We start from the raw sequence: 18,825 nt of genomic DNA, 5'->3' as shown, positions 1-18,825 counted from the left end.
TCCTTAATCACCTGGTCAGCATTATACCCTCTGACTAACATCAACATTTTATATGACTTCATGGCATCCCACAGAATGACGCAGCACTACCTCTGACAAACCTGCTGAGTGTTCCTGTGAGTGACAGAAAGACCTGCTTTAATTAAAAAGCTGATCTCCTAATATCCTGAATTTATAAAATAGGTTGCTCCTCTCAAAGGGCTGCTGTAGTGTTCCACAAATTAGATCTTCTAAAGTGCATAGCCTTAGAACTACATGCAGCAGTCTCACAAGCAAGTATAGTGACCTCAAATAGAAGTTGTGAACAATCAAAAAGGAAACCACATTGCCATCAAAGAGGAGCTTGAGGACCCTCAAAAATCAGAGTGCCATTACAAAAAAGGTACACTTCTCATAATTAATTTCTATCTGACAGTGATACTAAGAGACCAGCAATGATAGAGCAACACTCCATATCACCTTGTAGAGCAGCAGAGGGAATCAGAGATGATTTGAGCAATAAACTCACAATGAGCAACAGAACAGAGCTTCAGAAATATAGAAACAGCAGGACAGCACATAACAAATGATAAAACAGCATTTGGAGGCTTCCCTGTTAGCATCTAATGATTGATATGATTGTGTCTCTAGAAAAAGTAAATTTTAAGGTACAGTCACCAGCACACACTATATACTCAATTCAATGCAGCACTTTCTGCACTTAAGTGCACCGGGGGTTCATCTTGGAGCTGTCTGATTGGGAGTGAAGTTTAATCTGGTTATGCTTTTGCTCTGCAACCTCCCTTTCAGAGACCATTAATAACTGCTAGCAGGGGTCATGACTCATTTCCTGGACATCTGCTTATCTCTAATCATAGTTAAACACAGTGCTTAATAAGTAAAAACGTTAATGCCAGGGCCCTCGAAAGGAGTCCACTGCAGCTTGCACCACTCATTACAGGTGCCAGTGCTGCCAATGACATGACCTGCACAACTACTAACCATCACACTGCTACAAGTGTGACAGTATAGAATATATGAGGCCCCCAAAGCTATAAGAATGGCGTGGGTGTCAGAAATTAGATGGTTCTAATGTACATTGACTTAATAAATAATTATTGTTATGCTCCTCTTAAAATTACACAAACAGCGCTACTGTGTGGCAGCCGTCATAAGTATCACTGTTGACAATTAAGTGCCGTAAGCCACTGGCTAAAATTAAGCACTGGTGATGCAGCACCATAATTACAACCCTTTCAACTCTGGTTTTGATCCTGTAGGCAGTGTACCCATTTAGACACTAAAAGTGATGAAATTCCCTGATGCTGCCATTGGACAGGACCCACAAAATATGTATTCTCTTTGTCAAATTTATAGGAAAATCCGCCATCTTGTGAGGAATTTTTGAATTTATATGATACAGAAAATACCATGATGCTGAAATGGTTTTTTTTTCTACTCTTTATCCTTGTACAAGGCTCAAAATGTAAAGAATCAATTTGCAGGCCAGATAAATAAAGTAGAAATTCATATAGATTACCGTTCCAATGAGCAAAGGGTAGGGACCTGGAAGCTCTTCTTGAAGTTCGAAGGTGTCAATAATCCATGCTCTTTTTTGACGCTGAAGTGCCTTCCTGTTCATAAAAACATCCTTGAGAAGAAAAATCAATCTGTCAATCCCTTGGAGTCAGAAGTGCACTCTTTCAAACTTTATACTTCAAATAACAACAATAAGTTTAATTATAGTTAATAATAATAGTTTGTGCTCTAGAAATCAAAGATAATGACATATTTTTTTATAAATTCATCCATGTTGGAATAATCGTCTGGTATGCTGAATGAAACGTGTATTTCCTACATCTATTAACTAGAGCACTACCAATCTATATTTATGAGAAAAGTGTGATTAGCCTGACTGCCATCCTAAGGGAATCAAAACTGTAAAACTGAAAGCATTTCCTTCAGAATTGAAATAAATGAGGGGGTTAGATTTGTCATGGAAATTAGAGTCAGTGCTCTAAAAAATTTAAATGAGGACACATTTTATATCATTTCTGAAATATTTTCCTTGTCATTGTCAAAACAAAAGTCTGGTATCCTCAGTGAAATATGTTCTTACAACACTAGCAGCAATCTGGCAGCTGGCCCCCTAGTGACCAGCGGCAGCTTCACTACAGTGTTCTAATGAATGACTTGAACTATAACATTTTGTATTTAAGACATAAATAAAGCACATGAGAATACCATTTTGTTGGAACAGGAGCTGTTAAATTTAAAGCCTTTCTTGGGGAGCACGATGAACTAAATGAGCACTGAGATGATAATGCAGGTATGAAACCAGCAAGTTAGGAATGTTAGGGTAGGTTTTATTTTTTTGTATTATTGAGGTATAATGTAGTCTTCAAATTGGCTAGAAAGATTTAAAGGAGATGTCTACATAAATACAGCATCCCATTTCTAGATCTATTTACTCTACCTCCTCATCAACTTCACTGCCTAACAGCTGCCAAATTTTACAAAAGTTATGTTTCATTAGACATATTTTGTTTGTAGAGGGGGTTGGGCACTAGATAAATTTGGAATACGATACAAAACTGAAATCCACTAAAATAAAACAAATGTTAAAGTGGCACTATACTTAGGTTAGATGTTTGGATCTTTACGTACGCTGAACAAATCCCTAGAAATTCACTACAAAATAAAGCTTAAAGTCATGTTATAGTTATGTGTTATGAGCAAAAGTTAGTGTTACAAATACTAAAAATGACTGAAATACACCAGTAATAGTTCAGTTAGCTGACTATATCACTCATGACATATTAAATTACATTTTTTAATGACATCATTCTTTAAATTTAAAGAACAACATTGTTCAAATTACCAATGAGTACCTTGCTCTGCTTAAAAAATATATAAACAAAGAGAAGCAATGGTGGTTTGGAATGAGCACACTTGGGGAGTTGGGTACATATGTTTTGACTAATGTACTCTGTGAGATGATACGCAGTGTATGATGGGGGCACAAGTTATAATTTGTTGACTAAACTATAACTGGTGTATTTCTGTGGGTTTTGGGCATGCAGGAGAACAGAGGTGGGAAGGGGGAGAAGAGAGGCATCCCTCACTCTGGAAATTAAATTGGAATTGCAGCAACAATGTACCAAAACTTGGTAACAAAAAAAGACTATTGAAGCAGAGACAACAATCGGATGACATAGCTCAGTAACATCCGTATCTGCTATTAAATATGCTTATGACAAAGTTTTTATAATGCATCAAGGACAAAACTGTTTTTTATTCTTCTGAGTTTGATTAAATGTATATAATTGAGATGGGTAATGCTAATAACTAATAGTCCGAGCCTGATAATTTCATTTGTGCAGCTTACAATAGCAAAACATTGTTATTGTTAACGGATGAGATTGTTGTTGCATGTGAATCCAAGCAATACATGCTAAAACAATTGAAATGAATCTGCAAAATAAGTTCAGTCTGCAATTGCTTAAAAGAGGAAAATCCTGAAACTACAATAAAGGAAGAAGCTAAATATTATATCTAAAAAAAACTCGTAAATTTAAATGGGGGTGCGCCCAGGGCAATGTCTTGCTGTGCCTATGGAAACATTCATTTTAATATTCTACAAATGCCTTAGAAATTACTTACTCAAATGACCATATATACATCTTGTATAAAATGCATCTAAGTGGTCAGAGAATCAATTCAGATTTCATTGGTAATGGAAAGGGGTTTGTCATTGCGATATGTGTAGTTATTTGACAGATCTAGTCCCTTCAAAACAGCTAATTGAATTTATCATAAATTGCAGATTGAAACTTAATTATTCAACAATCTGTTCTAGCTAAAGCACACAAAGCCAATACTCAACAGCAGAAAAAGGGAAGGAATTATCAATAACAAATGACACTTGTAATGTTTTTCATTACCTCATAATCTCACTGTAAGTTACGTTAACATTATGGCTTTGGTCTAAACTCTTAGGACCTGAAAACAAGTGGATAGGTTGGACCTCCTTGCGAATCTATGATTGCACAGGGCTCAGAAAGATGGCTGCTGCAGAGTTTACTACACACAGGCATAATTTATGGACGTAACATAACATAACATAACATAACATAACATAACATAACAACATAACATAACACAAAGTTGCAAGGAGGAAAAATAAGTAATTTTACATGTTTCAGTCTATGTTACGCAATTTTAACAGAAGGTCCTGCTGAAGCATCTATTACGTCAGTTAAATCAGGGAACCTGAAAATATACCTCCCGTCAGGACAGGTGTGGAGAGCTCTAGAGTGTCATTTTGAAGAACTCCATGTAACACGGAGCTCACCCTAACCAAACTTCATTGCTTTATGTGCTTAATGGGACTGGGGAAGAAAGGTCCCACCTAAGATGGGTGAGGGCTTATCATCTTTTTACTCCTTTTTAATTCAGTTATGGACATAGAAAACAGGCATCTCTGAAGGTGACCTCTTCTAAGGCTTCAGACAGGCAACATAACATGACGACAATGATCATGCTCATACAATATAGCCAGCATAGAGATGTATCAGGTTTGTGAGTAATCCCGCCAGTCCTTCCATAGCTTCATATGACCTCTTCTAAGGCTCTTCAATTATTTTTTTTACAAAAACATTTCATTGTCTTTTGCAAAAGATAACAGCAATGAACTTTGTTCATACAGGCAACATGACACCTGTAATATATTATGAAATGCTTCTGACAATAGCATTCAAATGGAATGATCATGCTCACACAATATAGCCATCATAGAGATGTATCAGGTTTGTGAGAAATCCCACCAATCCTCCCACATCTTGATATGTTTTAGGATAGCCCCTCATGCCTTTTCTGCAAGTTCTTGCTGTTCATCTAATACAGTGGGAAGATATTGTTCTGCCCACCTGAGCTACGCCAGTGAATAGCAGAATCTATGCAAGTATTTAAACTGTATAATGCACAGTCTAGCCACCGTGGAGCCATCATAGCCTCCCTCCATTCATAGTCATCCAGGCCTTCCACCTTCAGTGCCCATCTATTTCAGGGTTGTGTAAGTGTGTGAGTGGCACTGAGGATCAAGGTTCAACAGAGCTGGCAATGGCTTTTTTCCTATCTTTTTCATTACTGGCTTATCTTCCAGGGAGTTACTGTCCGAGACTATGCCTATATTCCGCCAGGGCATGCTGCAGCTAGGGATACCAATAGAACACTGAATTATGCAGGGATAAGTCAGCCTTGAATTCTGTAAAGACTTTCATGTGGTTCTGGGTCCCTACGTTCCCACGCATGGAAATATAGATCAGGTCCGACTACCCAACCCCCCAGATGCAATACCTGTGGCAGCCATCTAACCCTGCAAAAGTAGGGTTGCCATTGTAAAGGTGCCCCAGCATTCAACATTGAATACTGATTTTTGTGGCATGTTTGTGCCAGCAATGGCAGAGCAAGGGCAATCTGGATACCAAAGGGAGAGATTGAGTGATCGCCTCTCGGTAGAGCATATGAAATAGCCCATGCTTCTCTATACCAGGGAAATATAACCTTTGAAGGGGTTTGTGTTTGTCCCCATATAGCCAGTTGTTGATCAGGAGATATTTTGCTGCCCAGTAATATAACTTAACATCTGCCCATCCCAGACCAGCATTGCACTGAGATCGAAAGATTTTGTGAATAAGACCCTCAAGATTGCCCTATCCCATTGGAAATCAGATATCATTGGTTGCATGTTTCTGAAAACCTTAGGTGAGAGGGAGAGAGTTATCATTTTAAAAAGGCTCCTCACCCCAGCAACGATAGAGGGAGGTTCTCCCATGATTGAAATTTGTGTTTAATCATCACTATCAGAGTGGCAATATTTAATTCTCAGTTTATGTGTTCTGCAATACTGATCCCCGTACCCAATTATCGGAAGTGATCTCTTGCCACTTGCAATTGTGGAATTGTTGAGTTGGATGGGCCACCCGCCCCAGTGATGGGAAAATAGATGTATTCCAACCAGTTTACCCTTAGTCAAGAGGATTCCCCATATATGTCAAATATTTCCATCAGCCTTGGTAACGAGGTGTCTTAATTCTGCATATAGAGGAGCATGCCATCTGCAAAAAGTTATAGTGGATCTATTTGGCCAACAGTTCTATGAGCAGGGCGAATAAAAGAGTTCCTGCCGGGTGCTCATTCCAAACAGGAAGGAGTCCAATAACATGCAGTTGACCTTGACCTGCCCCCACAGTAATGTGTAAGGTAAGTTGACTAAACAGTATAATGTGGGTCGAAATTCATTTTTGCCAAGACTTGACAAATGAATGGCCAGTGTACCGTGTCAAAGGCTTATTCCAAATCCAAGGAAAGGATCAGAAAAGGACGAGGTGCAAACACTGGAGACAATGTTGGGTGCTCCTGTTGCCACATACCCATTCTGGTCCTTGTGTATCAGTGAGTAAATAACGATACGCAGTTGAAACTAATTTTTACACCAGGAGTTTTGCTTCAATATTGATTAATGAGATCAGGCGATAACAGTTACACTGGTAGGGAGGTTTGAATGGTTTAAGCAATATGGAAATTGTTGCACCACTCAAGTCAGGGGTAGTATTGACCGTTTATTAGATTCATCAAAAAGTGCTTTAATGTGACATGTTATCAACAAGGCATATTTCTTGAAGAACTGTTTTGGGAAGCTGTTTGAACCCAGAGTTTCCAGGAGGCCATCACCACAACAGCCTCCTGCTTTTTGGGAATAGGGAGATCAAGATCCTCTCTACCTTTCATAGACAATTTCTGCATGGGAAGATCTTTGACTATGGGGTTCTAAGTCTCTAGCAATGGGGGTTGTGCATATGCGTAGAATTCGTTGTAGTACATAGCAAACATCTCTGCTATGACATTAGGGGTTGTGTGCAAAGTGCATTCCGTGTCTCGAATGGTTGGGACTATCCTTGAACTATGTTCATAGCTACCTGGCCAATAGAGTATTTTCCCTGCTTTAAAACTAGGTTCATATATCCTGCTCTCAGAGAATAGCCGTCTCTCCCTAGAATTGTCAAGGAGCTTCTGTTTTATTGGCAGGAGTGCCTCGTGGAGCGAGTATTGTTGATTCTGTGCTTGTGGGTCTGACCTCCCGCCTTCCAGCAGACAAATATGTCAGTCCAGCTATCATATGTCCTTCCTCTTATCTGCCTGTATCCCTATGATTTGGCCCATTGCTTTGACCACAGGTACCAGTTTTAAAAGCTCCCCAGACAGCCGTGGTAGAAGAAATAGAGGGAGCATCTGTCCTAAAATATTCATCAATTTTTTTCCAGAAGTGGCTTAGAAATGGTGTCCACTACCAACCACCAGGCATTCAACTGCTATATGCCCGGTGCTGTATACTTATAGGTGTATGGAAGTGGTATGAGAGACCCCAGGGAAGAATAGCCACTGTAGTCACTTTATGACATTCCATAGCCGGTATAGATACGTAATCTATTCAGGAATGTGTTGTGTGTACAGGAGAGTAGTGCATATATTGTGTATCTGACATGTGGTGATAGCGCCAGGTATTCATGAGGCTCATAGTGGATATCCACAGTTTGAAGTGGGACGTGCGATGGTCTGGTTAAGGGTTAATGGTGTCTATTGTGGGGTCTGCCACTGAGTTAAAATCCCTTCTATAACTGTCAATCCTGCTAAAAGTTGTGTCTGTGTGTTCCGCAGATTTTTTTACCAGAGTGGGAAGGACATTCACTCAGCCGAGCAGGAAAGTCGTAATGGGTCCAGCGGGGATGTAGCCAGTATGGAGGCAACTTCCCCGTCGGTCTGCAGTGTTCCCTTAAAGTCAGTACGGGCCCCAGAGCTCTGGTCTCCAGAGTCAAGCTTCCAGGGTGCCCCGGGGCACTCCGTCACCCACTTCCAGGCCTGCTGCAAGCCTCGAAGAAATGTGCTGTGTCCTGGAAGAGGACCTTCATTTTCACTGCGAAGGACAACATGCATCGCAGGCCCATCACTCTCAACCTCAGTTGCACCTGATCGAAGGATTGCGGATGCCTCTGTATAATTTGAGTGTAGTCAGGAAAAATTAAGATATTGGGAGTTTGTATTGAAGGTTGCCCGTAGTCCATGCAGAGAGCAATGCAGTATCATGGTGCCTGTAGTTGAGGCAATGATCATGCGTAATGCCGTCCCAGTGGGTGGTCGTGGATCCAGCGCCCGATGAGCAATTTCAGTTAAGAAGCATGTAGTGCATTGCGCATTTTGGAGGTGTTGTTTCAGCCACTGTTCTAGAAATTGAGCTGGGTCAGTCTCCACCCCTTCAGGGAAGCCCACAAAGCACAAGTTTCTGTAGCGGAGGTGCCCCTCCCCATCTGCCACTCGCTTGCACAATTCCAAATTTGACTTTTTTAACTTCTGTAGCATTGATTGCATTCCTTTGAGTTAATTCCCTAATGTGGAGATGTGTCACTCTGCCCCCCCCTCCGACTGGGTCTACCACATGTCGGAGATCCTGCCTTAGCATGGTGACATTGCATCCCACTGCATCTAGCTGAGTTCCAAAGACAATCTGGTTTAGGATCAAGTTTGTAGATGCATCAGCTCCAGGGACCACTTTGGGAGCATCATGGTCTGCCACCTCTGCAGGATCAGTGGCATCAGTACTGGTGCCGGAAACTGCTGCCTTGGCAAATTTATTAAGTTTAGTTTGCTTCTGGGGGCCTTATCTCTAGTTATCTTTGATTCCAGGTCAGAGGAGAATGGGGGAGAAGATACACTGAAAATTAGGTTGCATACCTGAGCAAAGATCTTTACTCAGACTGGCCTGCCAGCCCTAATACCTGGCATCACAAGCAGCCCACTGTTTCCCTGCGTACAGTGGAAGAAGTGAGCAACATTGGTTGCCAGGGTCTCTCCCAGAGAGGCAACAGGGCAATCTGGCCCAGGAGTAGGTGGGGCCGCCTCAACCTTTAATTCTTCTAGCCACCCACTAATGCCACAACGCTTTAAGGTCCATCAGGCCTGGCAGCCTGAGACCAGGTGTCATGTGCAGCCCAGCTGCTGTTTCCTTGGGGAGAGCCACGTCCATGCTAATCCAGCTGCTGGAGACAGCTGGGGAGACCATCCTCCCAAAGGGTATCTATCTCTCCAACTACAAGATTCAGTTCCTGGATAGGTCTCAGAGGTCTGAGGCCTCAGCACTCCCTCACCCCTGACCTGACTTGCCCCGAGTCCAAGTTTGCCAGACGAGTCCGAGCCTGCCGCAAGTCCAGAGTTCCAAGGGTGCTTCTCTGGAAGTTGGATGCAGCGGGAGAGTCTAGGCAGTATTAAAGAAACTAATGTAATTTAGCATTTCAAATGTATTTCATTAGTATCTATGGTTCATGTGACGCCGACCCACAAGATGACACACCTGGATGAGCCTAGGGACAATTGGTGATCAGAAGTTGTGCCTTTAGAATTAAGGCTTCATTAAGAGTTTGATGGGCAGTACTCAATTCCACCTTAGGAGGGAAAGCATTTACTCTTCTCTATATCAGTGTTATAGCCCACCATATTTAGATTCTCACATGGCCTTGAAATCTCTGCTATTAGAAGAGCAGTCAACATGGCGGGTCCTCTGAAGGCATTGTAAGTTTGCTGACCAGCAATCAAGTTTCTGCAGCTGCTCAACAACCTTTTTTTGTTTTTGCAAAAACATTCTCCAGAAAACTGAAGTTTGTTTCTAAACCATAAAAGACCAATGGCCCTGACATCCTAGGAGGGTGCGGGGTATTTTCTCATTTTTTCTGTTCTGGACAGACAGGGTTTTCCTGTCGGTCTGGAACAGGGAACAAAAACAACTTAGGACCGTCCGCTCTAAATAGGATTAACAGTCTTGGGTATATAGACTGAAGGCTTGAACTACGTTTGATTTATGGTTTAACATGATAATGTGGAAGACTCTAAACAGATTCTCTGCTGCCCTGGTGGAATGCAGTACAGCCCTCTTAATTGTAAATGAGACCCTTAGTTCTTAATTTGAAGCAAAATGCAGTCCTTCAAGACAGGGTTGCTGGCAGTATCATGGATTAGGATATATAGATCAGAAGGGAGCCTCTGGAGAACAGAGAAGTCTTTATAACAAAAACTCCAAGGTGGATAAGGTGCCTTTTAACAGCCAATGGCTGAAATGCCTGGTTGATTCTCTATGTGCAGACTTGCTGGCACAGGTCCAGACATGATGCTGAAGAGTGTAACTGGGTAGTGCTTGTACAATTGGATTAGAGAGACAGAAGCTAGGCAAGTTTTGTAAATATTAGACAATGTAATTTTTATTGTTTTTCTCTTTTTAGTATAGTACCCAGGTGGTCCCCTTGATCCTCTGAGGGCTCTTAAGTAAAAATTCAAAGCTTTGTTATGCAGTAGTTCTTAATTGGTAGTTGTACTACCTAGATAATGTACTGGAATTCACAAGAATGAGCCTAAAATACTCAATCTAATTTTGCATTGCTTCTGAGGAGAGTCACAAAATATTCAGAGGGCCAAAGGTCTTCCCCAACCTTTGCAAAGATTATGTCAGGGACTCTGTCTTGTAGTCTCCATATTCATTTTTCTAAAGAGGCACGCAGTTTGCAGTCAGGCACTTCCAGGCTTGTCATTCGTGGGATCCCAAGAGCAGGATGTGGACACAATAGCAGATCTGGGAATCAACTGAACCTTCGAATCAAGTAAGTGACTAACGTCTCTAGTTTTTTTACCATGTCTTACACAGATAGAGAATTAGGCAAAATGTGAAAGTAGCTCTGCTACTGTTTCTCACCAGAAACTAGGAAACCTTGTCTTCTCCAATGTTTGTACAAAGGTAAGTGTGTCCACCAAGACATGACAAATGCTCAGGCGACTATTTTTTCTATGGGTCGGAAACCCCCAACCACATCCTAGCTGTTACTGAGTTGACCTAGGCATTCTTTTAGCATAGTGTGAGGTTATGTACAGATGGCGAGAGCTTCCGGTCAGAGACATCTCAGTGACTTATTCCCTTTTGTAGGACTGGGGAGATCCCTCATAGAATATCAGTCATGATAACTTTTTTCATCTTTCAAAACATTAAATGCTTTTGTGACAAGCTGATAACATGCTGAAATCTCCCACAAATGTGTATGCCTAGATTAGAGCAGGGTCCAAAGAGGGTGCCATCATCATACCTTAAACTTCACAGTCAGATATGTTCAGCTGAGTAAGGGCCTGGATAGGCTTTTTGCTCCTAATACACCTATGTTCAGATGGATGTTGTAAGCAGGAAAGTCAAATATTTCCCTCAGGAGGATACTACCACCTGCAATTGGACTTCTCCTCAGACATTGGATTCACAGCTGCAGCTTGAAGACTGTCAAGTGTTATTCACAGAGTATTGTTTTTTTTTTGGTTTTGCATTATCAAAGGGAATGTAAGGCCAACACACCAGGCTACAGGTTAGGTACAAAACACAGGGGTACAGAAATAAAAAAATAATTGTGGATGGAAACCTTCTATAGTAAAATGTATAAATCTGAAGAAAAAAATTGCATGTCAATGCCCCACGGAGGTGTTCTGGCCACCATATGTTTTTCCAACTATTTATGTATCAATTGCAATACCAACCTACATAATGGTACCAGACGGTTGAAAACAGCTTGGCTTAGAATAATAATAACTAAGGACAACTTCATTGCTTCATGCTCTGCACAGGTGTGTTTCTTCAGAGTTCCAGGGCAAACTGAGTCTGAGTAGTAGAGTTTCACTTGTCACTAATACTCTTGCAAGGTAGAAGCATTTGTAATTCCTTTCCCTTAGAGTGTCTGGTGGGCTTTACTTTAAAAAAATATATTTTTATTGAGCAGAATCATGAAAAAATGAAAAAATCCACGATCCAAGCTGTTTCAACTACAAAGTACAACAGCAGACATATGTATGTATGTATGTATGCATATATATATATATATATATATATATATATATATATATATATATATGTGTATATATATGGGCTCTATACATAAACAAGCCATAAACGTATGGAGGGAGTATTGTCCCTGCCTGAAAGTACTTTTACAACAAATTTCTATTCAAAAACATTCCCAGAAGTACACCTGGAAAGCTTATCCTGCTGCAGAAGATTTCCAGACTTACCTCTGGAAATGTCATGTGACCTTTTTGACAAGATTCTTATTTTCCCTATCTGGAGTTCTCTTTAGAGGAGAACAGCCCCCGGAAAATGGAACCTCCAGTGCAAATGCACATTTTTTCCACCCATGGGAGCCCTTCCCTATAAACCGCCAACCCCCAAATGTGGCTGTGATACTTTCCCCTCCCTTTTCTGGAAGGGAAGTTAGTGCAGCTCTTGACTGGAGTAAATCCGTAAGCACTGCTAGCATGGAAACTGGTTAGAGAGGAGTTTGGAAATGCTCAAAATCTTGCCTAAAATGCTCAATTCTCGCCTCTTGAGTGTGACTTACTGCTGTGATTTCTCCACACTCATGGTGTTGAAATTAACACACATAAATGTATCCAAGCCCACTTAGAACCCCTTTTCTCATAGGCTTATATTTAAGATTGAATTTACTTTTCTGAATTGGGCACAATATTGACAAACTGTGTTTGTATACTAAAGAACAGGTACAGACCGTCCCATAACCCACACTTACCAACACAAACCTGCATTCATGTGGTCAAGCACTAACTGTAACAGTCAGTGAATACTTAAAAGAGTACAGAGCACACAAACATGCAGCTGTGCATCGTCCACTGCCCTGTGCCAGGCTACTCACTTACCCTTGATGTGTGTCCCTAAACCTCCTACAAGGGCCAGTGCAGTTACAGATGGCTCCCATCCTCAGATGAGCCTTCACTGACCCACTCATCGGCTTATGGTGCTAATGACCACATACTGACCGTACTGTCAATGTCTGCACAGAGGCACACTTAGGACCTGATTTAGAGGCTTTATTTAGAGTTTGGCAGATGTGTTTCTCGTCACAAACATGATGGATATCCCGGTCCCAAAAACGCAAATGCATCATATCCAAAGACACTTGTAATACAGCAGACGGGATATCGCTCACGTTTGTGATGGAGTAACCAGTCGGCTGAACTCTAAATCAAGCCCCTGGTCTTCCTTTGAATTCGGTCAAGGGACACTGGCCCCAGATCCAAGAGGGTTGGTGAATTCCAGTATATGCAGTAACTCCTGGTACTTCGCAAATTGAAATTCTGAGCATTGCGGCAGTTAATGCCCCTTCAACCACTCTTCATGGAATATTTTAGCAGGACAAATCAGCTAACATTGACACAAAGTGTGCATCGAAACTGGTATATTCAGCAATCTGAAAACACTAAGGCCCATATTTATACTTTTTTAGTGCTGCATTTGCGCCACTTTCTGACGCAAAAGCGGTGCAAACTTACAAAATACAATTGTATTTTGTAAGTTTGCACTGCTTTTGCGTAAAAAAATGACGCTAATGTGGCGCAAAAAAAATATAAATATGGGCCTAAATTCCACATATACCCACTATCAGTATTTACCATGTGCGGTAAATAACAGAAGATCATCTAGCACAGTCATTATCGGGGCATTGGGTACTAGACTTTTTAACAGAAAGGGGTTCAATAGTGTAGACTAAGTGTAGAAAATACATTTTTGTTGGTGTGTAAATGTATTCCTAATTATAGTATTAATGCTGTAGCAATGTTATGCATAGAGTGTACAGTACGTACCTTGATGCTCCGCGATACTTTCTGAGACTGGCGCCTAATTGTGAATTCATCATACTGGAGTGACAGGTTGATAAACAGCACCTAGAAAGACAAGAACAATTTACTACTCACTCAATTGCACTGTAAGTGGGCAGCTCTTAAGTGCCTATTTCACACGTACTGCAGATGCACAGATATGAAAGGTATTCATGTAAGAAGCTTCAGGCCACCTTTGTGAAAATTCAGCATAAACGTCCACTTATAGTATAGAATGTACAATTGCTGGTTTTGCTCTGCATGTCAGAAAAGTGCAAATAACTACTTCACGTGTGCAATGGACCACGAATTATGAATCTCATCTATGAAAAGCATTAGTCTCTGGAAGGTTTGGGTCAGGCTCATATAAAGGTCTACGATGTGCTTCGTAGGAAAATTTTGAAATAGCTTCTTGTCCACATTGTGAATTATTCTGAGAATAATCTCTATGCAAAATCATTTTTTGGTCTGGCTTCATGGCGTACTTGTCTCCCCAATTTTTGTCACTACCTTTTAGAAATAAATGTTTACATATTAGAGTACTAGTTGGGCGTGAAATCCCACCTCAAATACCAATTGCAGTCCTTTTCTGGGTAAACTATTGTAGTCACTAAATAAACCTGTGCTTAACTCTCTGGTATCTTGGCACTAAGCAATTAGGCTTAACTTAAAGGAGGCAATATATATACAGCACTCAAACAGTATTAAAGTGAAAACACAACACAAAGGAATAGCACCAAAAAGCACAATGCATCAACCGCGGTTATCTGGTCATGCTAGGTCAGGTCAAAGTCACAAGTTAAGGCCGAACACGATAGAGCACAGGTCAGGTATATGGACCAGGGTTGACCCAGTGGAAAGTTTTTCTTTGGACTTAGATGCTTTTATGGAGTGAATCCAGTTGTTGATGGGCCGTAGTAGGCTAGGCAAGTAGCAGGCAGGTACTGGCACAGTTGACAAAGAAGATGGGAAAGTTCCAAGTGGGCAAAACCAGATATCTGGCCCAGGAAGGCTTTGACATCAAAGGGATGCAGCTCGGTGTTGATCCCGATGACGCCATTTACCTTCGAACTTAGAAGCCTTTCTGGAAATCCAGTCTCCTTCAGCAGGGCAAACCAGCAAGCTAAGGCCAACCAGTGACTTGAGGTTATATGCTGCCGCTTTGAGGTCAGTCCTGGTCTATAACAGTGCTCCAGGCAGAAAGTTGCCAAAAAGCAGGTTAAGCCCCACTTTCTGCACTTTGGGGACAGGAGGAGTGCAATCTAACTCCTGTCAATAGCCCAGGACCTAGGTGCACAATTTGAAGGTTAGGGCTCACTCCAACATAGGCCAGCATGGTCCAGAGGAGGCCCAGTTGGTACTGGTCAGCTGGACAGTTGCAAGGAAATGCCTGTGGAATCTTGTTGAGTCCCTGTAGCTCAAACAGGAGGTCAGCCAATTGATCTTGTAGTCACTTCTGGAGTCCTGGTCTCAAGGCAAGTAGGCCTAGTCTTCCTTCATCTGATTCTCCACAGCTCCAGGAGTGTTCTGATGCGAGGTTCTGCAGTTGCCACTTTTACAATCTGTGAAAGCCTGTTGTGGAAGGCAACTGTTTTATCCACTCACTAAACAGGTTCTGGAAAGGTCTTCTCCCCACATCTGAGTTTGGTTCCAGCCTATCTGGAGAAAAAAAGGAGAGGTAGGCCTAGGTGTGAGCTGCATCTGTTAGTAACACGGTAGGCTCCCTTGGAAGTTAGGAAGGAGCTGGGCATAGCAACAGACTAAACTCTGAAGTTGAAGCAGAGCTGTGAACAGTGCGTAAGAGAGAACACTCCTCTAAACACTCAAGGCCATTTGTCCAATGCCTGAGAGCAATAGACATCTCACCGAAGGGGAGCCATCCACAATCAGGAGACATTGGACAATTACAGAAAAGCCCGTCTGGTTTAGGCAAAGAAATGACAACTTTCCAAAAGTGCCATTTCCAAAATAGTAATATTAAATCAGACTTGGCCATTAGGTTGGGTTTTAAATTAGTATTGAAATTAGTCTTAAATTTGTATTCTAGTTGTGCGCAAATGGACGTCAGGCGTTATAAGTTGTTATAATGTAACCCAGTGTTTTCCTATAAGAGTGCCAGCCTTGCTGCAGTGAAAAAATACTTTGGAGATTTTTCATGTCAGGACATGTAAAACAATAACTATACTTGTCCTACATTTTAAATACTGTGAACCCTGCCCTATGGGTATTTAGGGCCTACAATAGGGTTGTCGTAAATTTACTACAAATTAAGGTTTAGGCCTAGTAAATGTGTTTTTTCTTTGCCAGGTCTAAACAGGACTTGAAAACTGTGGACAAAGGCTGGTTCGTGGTACAATGAGTGCTTCAGTCTACTTGCAGCATTAAAGTCTGGGGCCATACCACCCAAATGAAGGTCGTTTCCCACCTATACACTATATGGCTTCAGAGAAGTAAATACCTCTCACGTCATGCTGTTTACTGTTTGGTGTATTTCTCCTTGGAGGTTCTTGCTTTGCAATGCATGAGGGACTCATTTACATCTTAGAAGTACAATGATCACTCTTTTTCTTCCTTTCAATCCTTCAGTTCATGCATGCATTTTAATACTTTCCCCAGGACTCTTGTTCAAGCCTGACACTAAGATGGCTGCTTCATGGTGTTTTCTCTTAAACTTTGGCTTGTCTGACACCAGGATGGCTGCTTTCAGTCTCTCAAGAATGAAAGTTAAAATCTCAAAAAGCTTGGGGACAACCATCTTGTGGTAAGGCTGCCAATTGTCAAAGTGAACACCTCTCTCTTCTTAGCTGTACCTTTCAAGGGCCCTTTGGAGTTTCACAGCCATCTCTGTCCCTTGGGATGTTGTCTAGCCTTCCTCTATAACAAGGTTTTTGCTCAGCTCCCAGCTTCGTTCCTCATCACCTATCTTTCCTTTACTTCCTTACAGGCCATACAACTTCTTCCTCTTCATGCACTATCACTTTGCACCCACCATTTCTCAATATGTGTCCTGCCGTCAGCTGCTGTAGCTTTTTCACTTAAAATCAAGACAGACAAACACTTGAGATGCTCAGCAACTGATCTTTATTGGAAGCATTCCCTCCATTTATGAAGCATTTTTCCATTCTCTTTCTTTGGTGTCTCTGTGCAATACAATGATGCTTTATTAGGTCACCTAAAATGTATTTACTAATGTTCAGACACTGAAGAAGACCTCCAGAAGTCCCATGAACAGGCAAGTGGAGCGCCTTTCCCTATTCCTCGCAGGGCATGATGCCATTTTAATAAGCATTGGAAAAGCCATTAGGTCTGGGTTTGATGTGATAATACATATAAAAGCCGATATAAACAAATGATGAACGCATGCAATAGCACTTTAAATCCAGACCTTTTGGTTTTGACAGAGCTTGTTTTTTGTTTTGTTTTTAGTGTTGTTTTATTTTTTGTTGTTAGAAATTTGGTTGAGTGTCAAAATGTAGTTTTTATGAGCGTTCATCAGCCATGCGGAGATCAGTATGTTTCATTTTGTAAAGAAGAGCTCTGAAATCTATATAATACCGAGCAACACTGGCAACATGAATATCAAGAAATAATTAATCAATGCTGCCATTCCTTTAGCAAATGCATAAATAGTTTTTCAACTGTTTGTTTCTTTTTCCTCTTAATGCTCCCGCCCCGCTCAACTCCCTCCTATATTCTAGTGCAAGTGGACCCTTTCTCTATGTGCCCCCGTCAACCACTGTTGACTGCCAGCGGTTTATAGCTCATTGATGTACAAGGCATCTGCGGATGATAAAAGGAACAGGCATTTGCAATGCAATTGGTCTCGCATTAGCGAGAGTTAGAGCTGTTGGCGTTGTAAATGATGATGACAATCTCACCTTTGGGACCTTATAAATATTAAGCCTTGCAGCACATTAAGGGGGTCATTACGACCTAAGTCCCGCCGTCAGAATACCGCTGCGCGGTCAAAAGACCGCCGCAGTAATTCTGAGTTTCCCGCTGGGCTGGCGGGCGACCGCCAGAAGGCCACCCGCCAGCCCAGCGGGAAACCCCCTTCCATGAGGATGCCGGCTCCGAATGGAGCCGGCGGAGTGGAAGGGGTGCGACGGGTGCAGTTGCACCCGTCGCGATTTTCAGTGTCTGCTTGGCAGACACTGAAAATCTTGGTGGGGCCCTGTTAGGGGGCCCCTGCAGTGCCCATGCCAGTGGCATGGGCACTGCAGGGGCCCCCAGGGGCCCCACGACACCCGTTACCGCCAGCCAGGTTCTGGCGGTCAAAACCGCCAGAACCAGGCTGGCGGTAAGGGGGTCGGAACCCCCATGGCGGCGCTGCCTGCAGCGCCGCCATGGAGGATTCCCTAGGGCAGCGGGAAACTGGCGGGACACCGCCGGTTTTCCGTTTCTGACCGCGGCTGTACCGCCACGGTCAGAATGCCCCTGAAGCACCGCCAGCCTGTTGGCGGTGCTTCCTCCGTCCCCGGCCGCCAGGGTCGTAATGACCCCCTAAATCTTTATGAGCGTTCATCAGCCATGCGGAGATCAGTATGTTTCATTTTGTAAAGAAGAGCTCTGAAATCTATATAATACCGAACAACACTGGCAACATGAATATCAAGAAATAATTAATCAATGCTGCCATTCCTTTAGCAAATGCATAAATAGTTTTTCAACTGTTTGTTTCTTTTTCCTCTTAATGCTCCCGCCCCGCTCAACTCCCTCCTATATTCTAGTGCAAGTGGACCCTTTCTCTATGTGCCCCCGTCAACCACTGTTGACTGCCAGCGGTTTATAGCTCATTGATGTACAAGGCATCTGCGGATGATAAAAGGAACAGGCATTTGCAATGCAATTGGTCTCGCATTAGCGAGAGTTAGAGCTGTTGGCGTTGTAAATGATGATGACAATCTCACCTTTGGGACCTTATAAATATTAAGCCTTGCAGCACATTAAGGGGGTCATTACGACCTAAGTCCCGCCGTCAGAATACCGCTGCGCGGTCAAAAGACCGCCGCGGTAATTCTGAGTTTCCCGCTGGGCTGGTGGGCGACCGCCAGAAGGCCACCCGCCAGCCCAGCGGGAAACCCCCTTCCATGAGGATGC

General features: G+C 42.3%; 1 protein-coding gene across 1 annotated transcript in view; it reads right to left on the bottom strand.

Annotated features, from left to right (window-relative positions):
• Positions 1-18,825, bottom strand: part of LOC138303752 (cadherin-like protein 26) — a 398,556-nt gene that overhangs the window by 258,312 nt on the left and 121,419 nt on the right. The window contains exons 2-3 of the mRNA XM_069243135.1: positions 13,711-13,791; positions 1,520-1,630 (exon numbers count right to left, since the gene is read on the bottom strand). Of these exons, the coding sequence (XP_069099236.1) occupies positions 1,520-1,630; positions 13,711-13,791 (192 nt within the window). The remainder of the gene's footprint in view (positions 1-1,519; positions 1,631-13,710; positions 13,792-18,825) is intronic.

This window comes from Pleurodeles waltl, chromosome 7, assembly GCF_031143425.1.
Source record: "Pleurodeles waltl isolate 20211129_DDA chromosome 7, aPleWal1.hap1.20221129, whole genome shotgun sequence".
In the NCBI taxonomy this organism is placed as follows: Eukaryota; Metazoa; Chordata; class Amphibia; order Caudata; family Salamandridae; genus Pleurodeles; species Pleurodeles waltl.
This window is presented reverse-complemented; position numbering and strand designations above follow the sequence as displayed.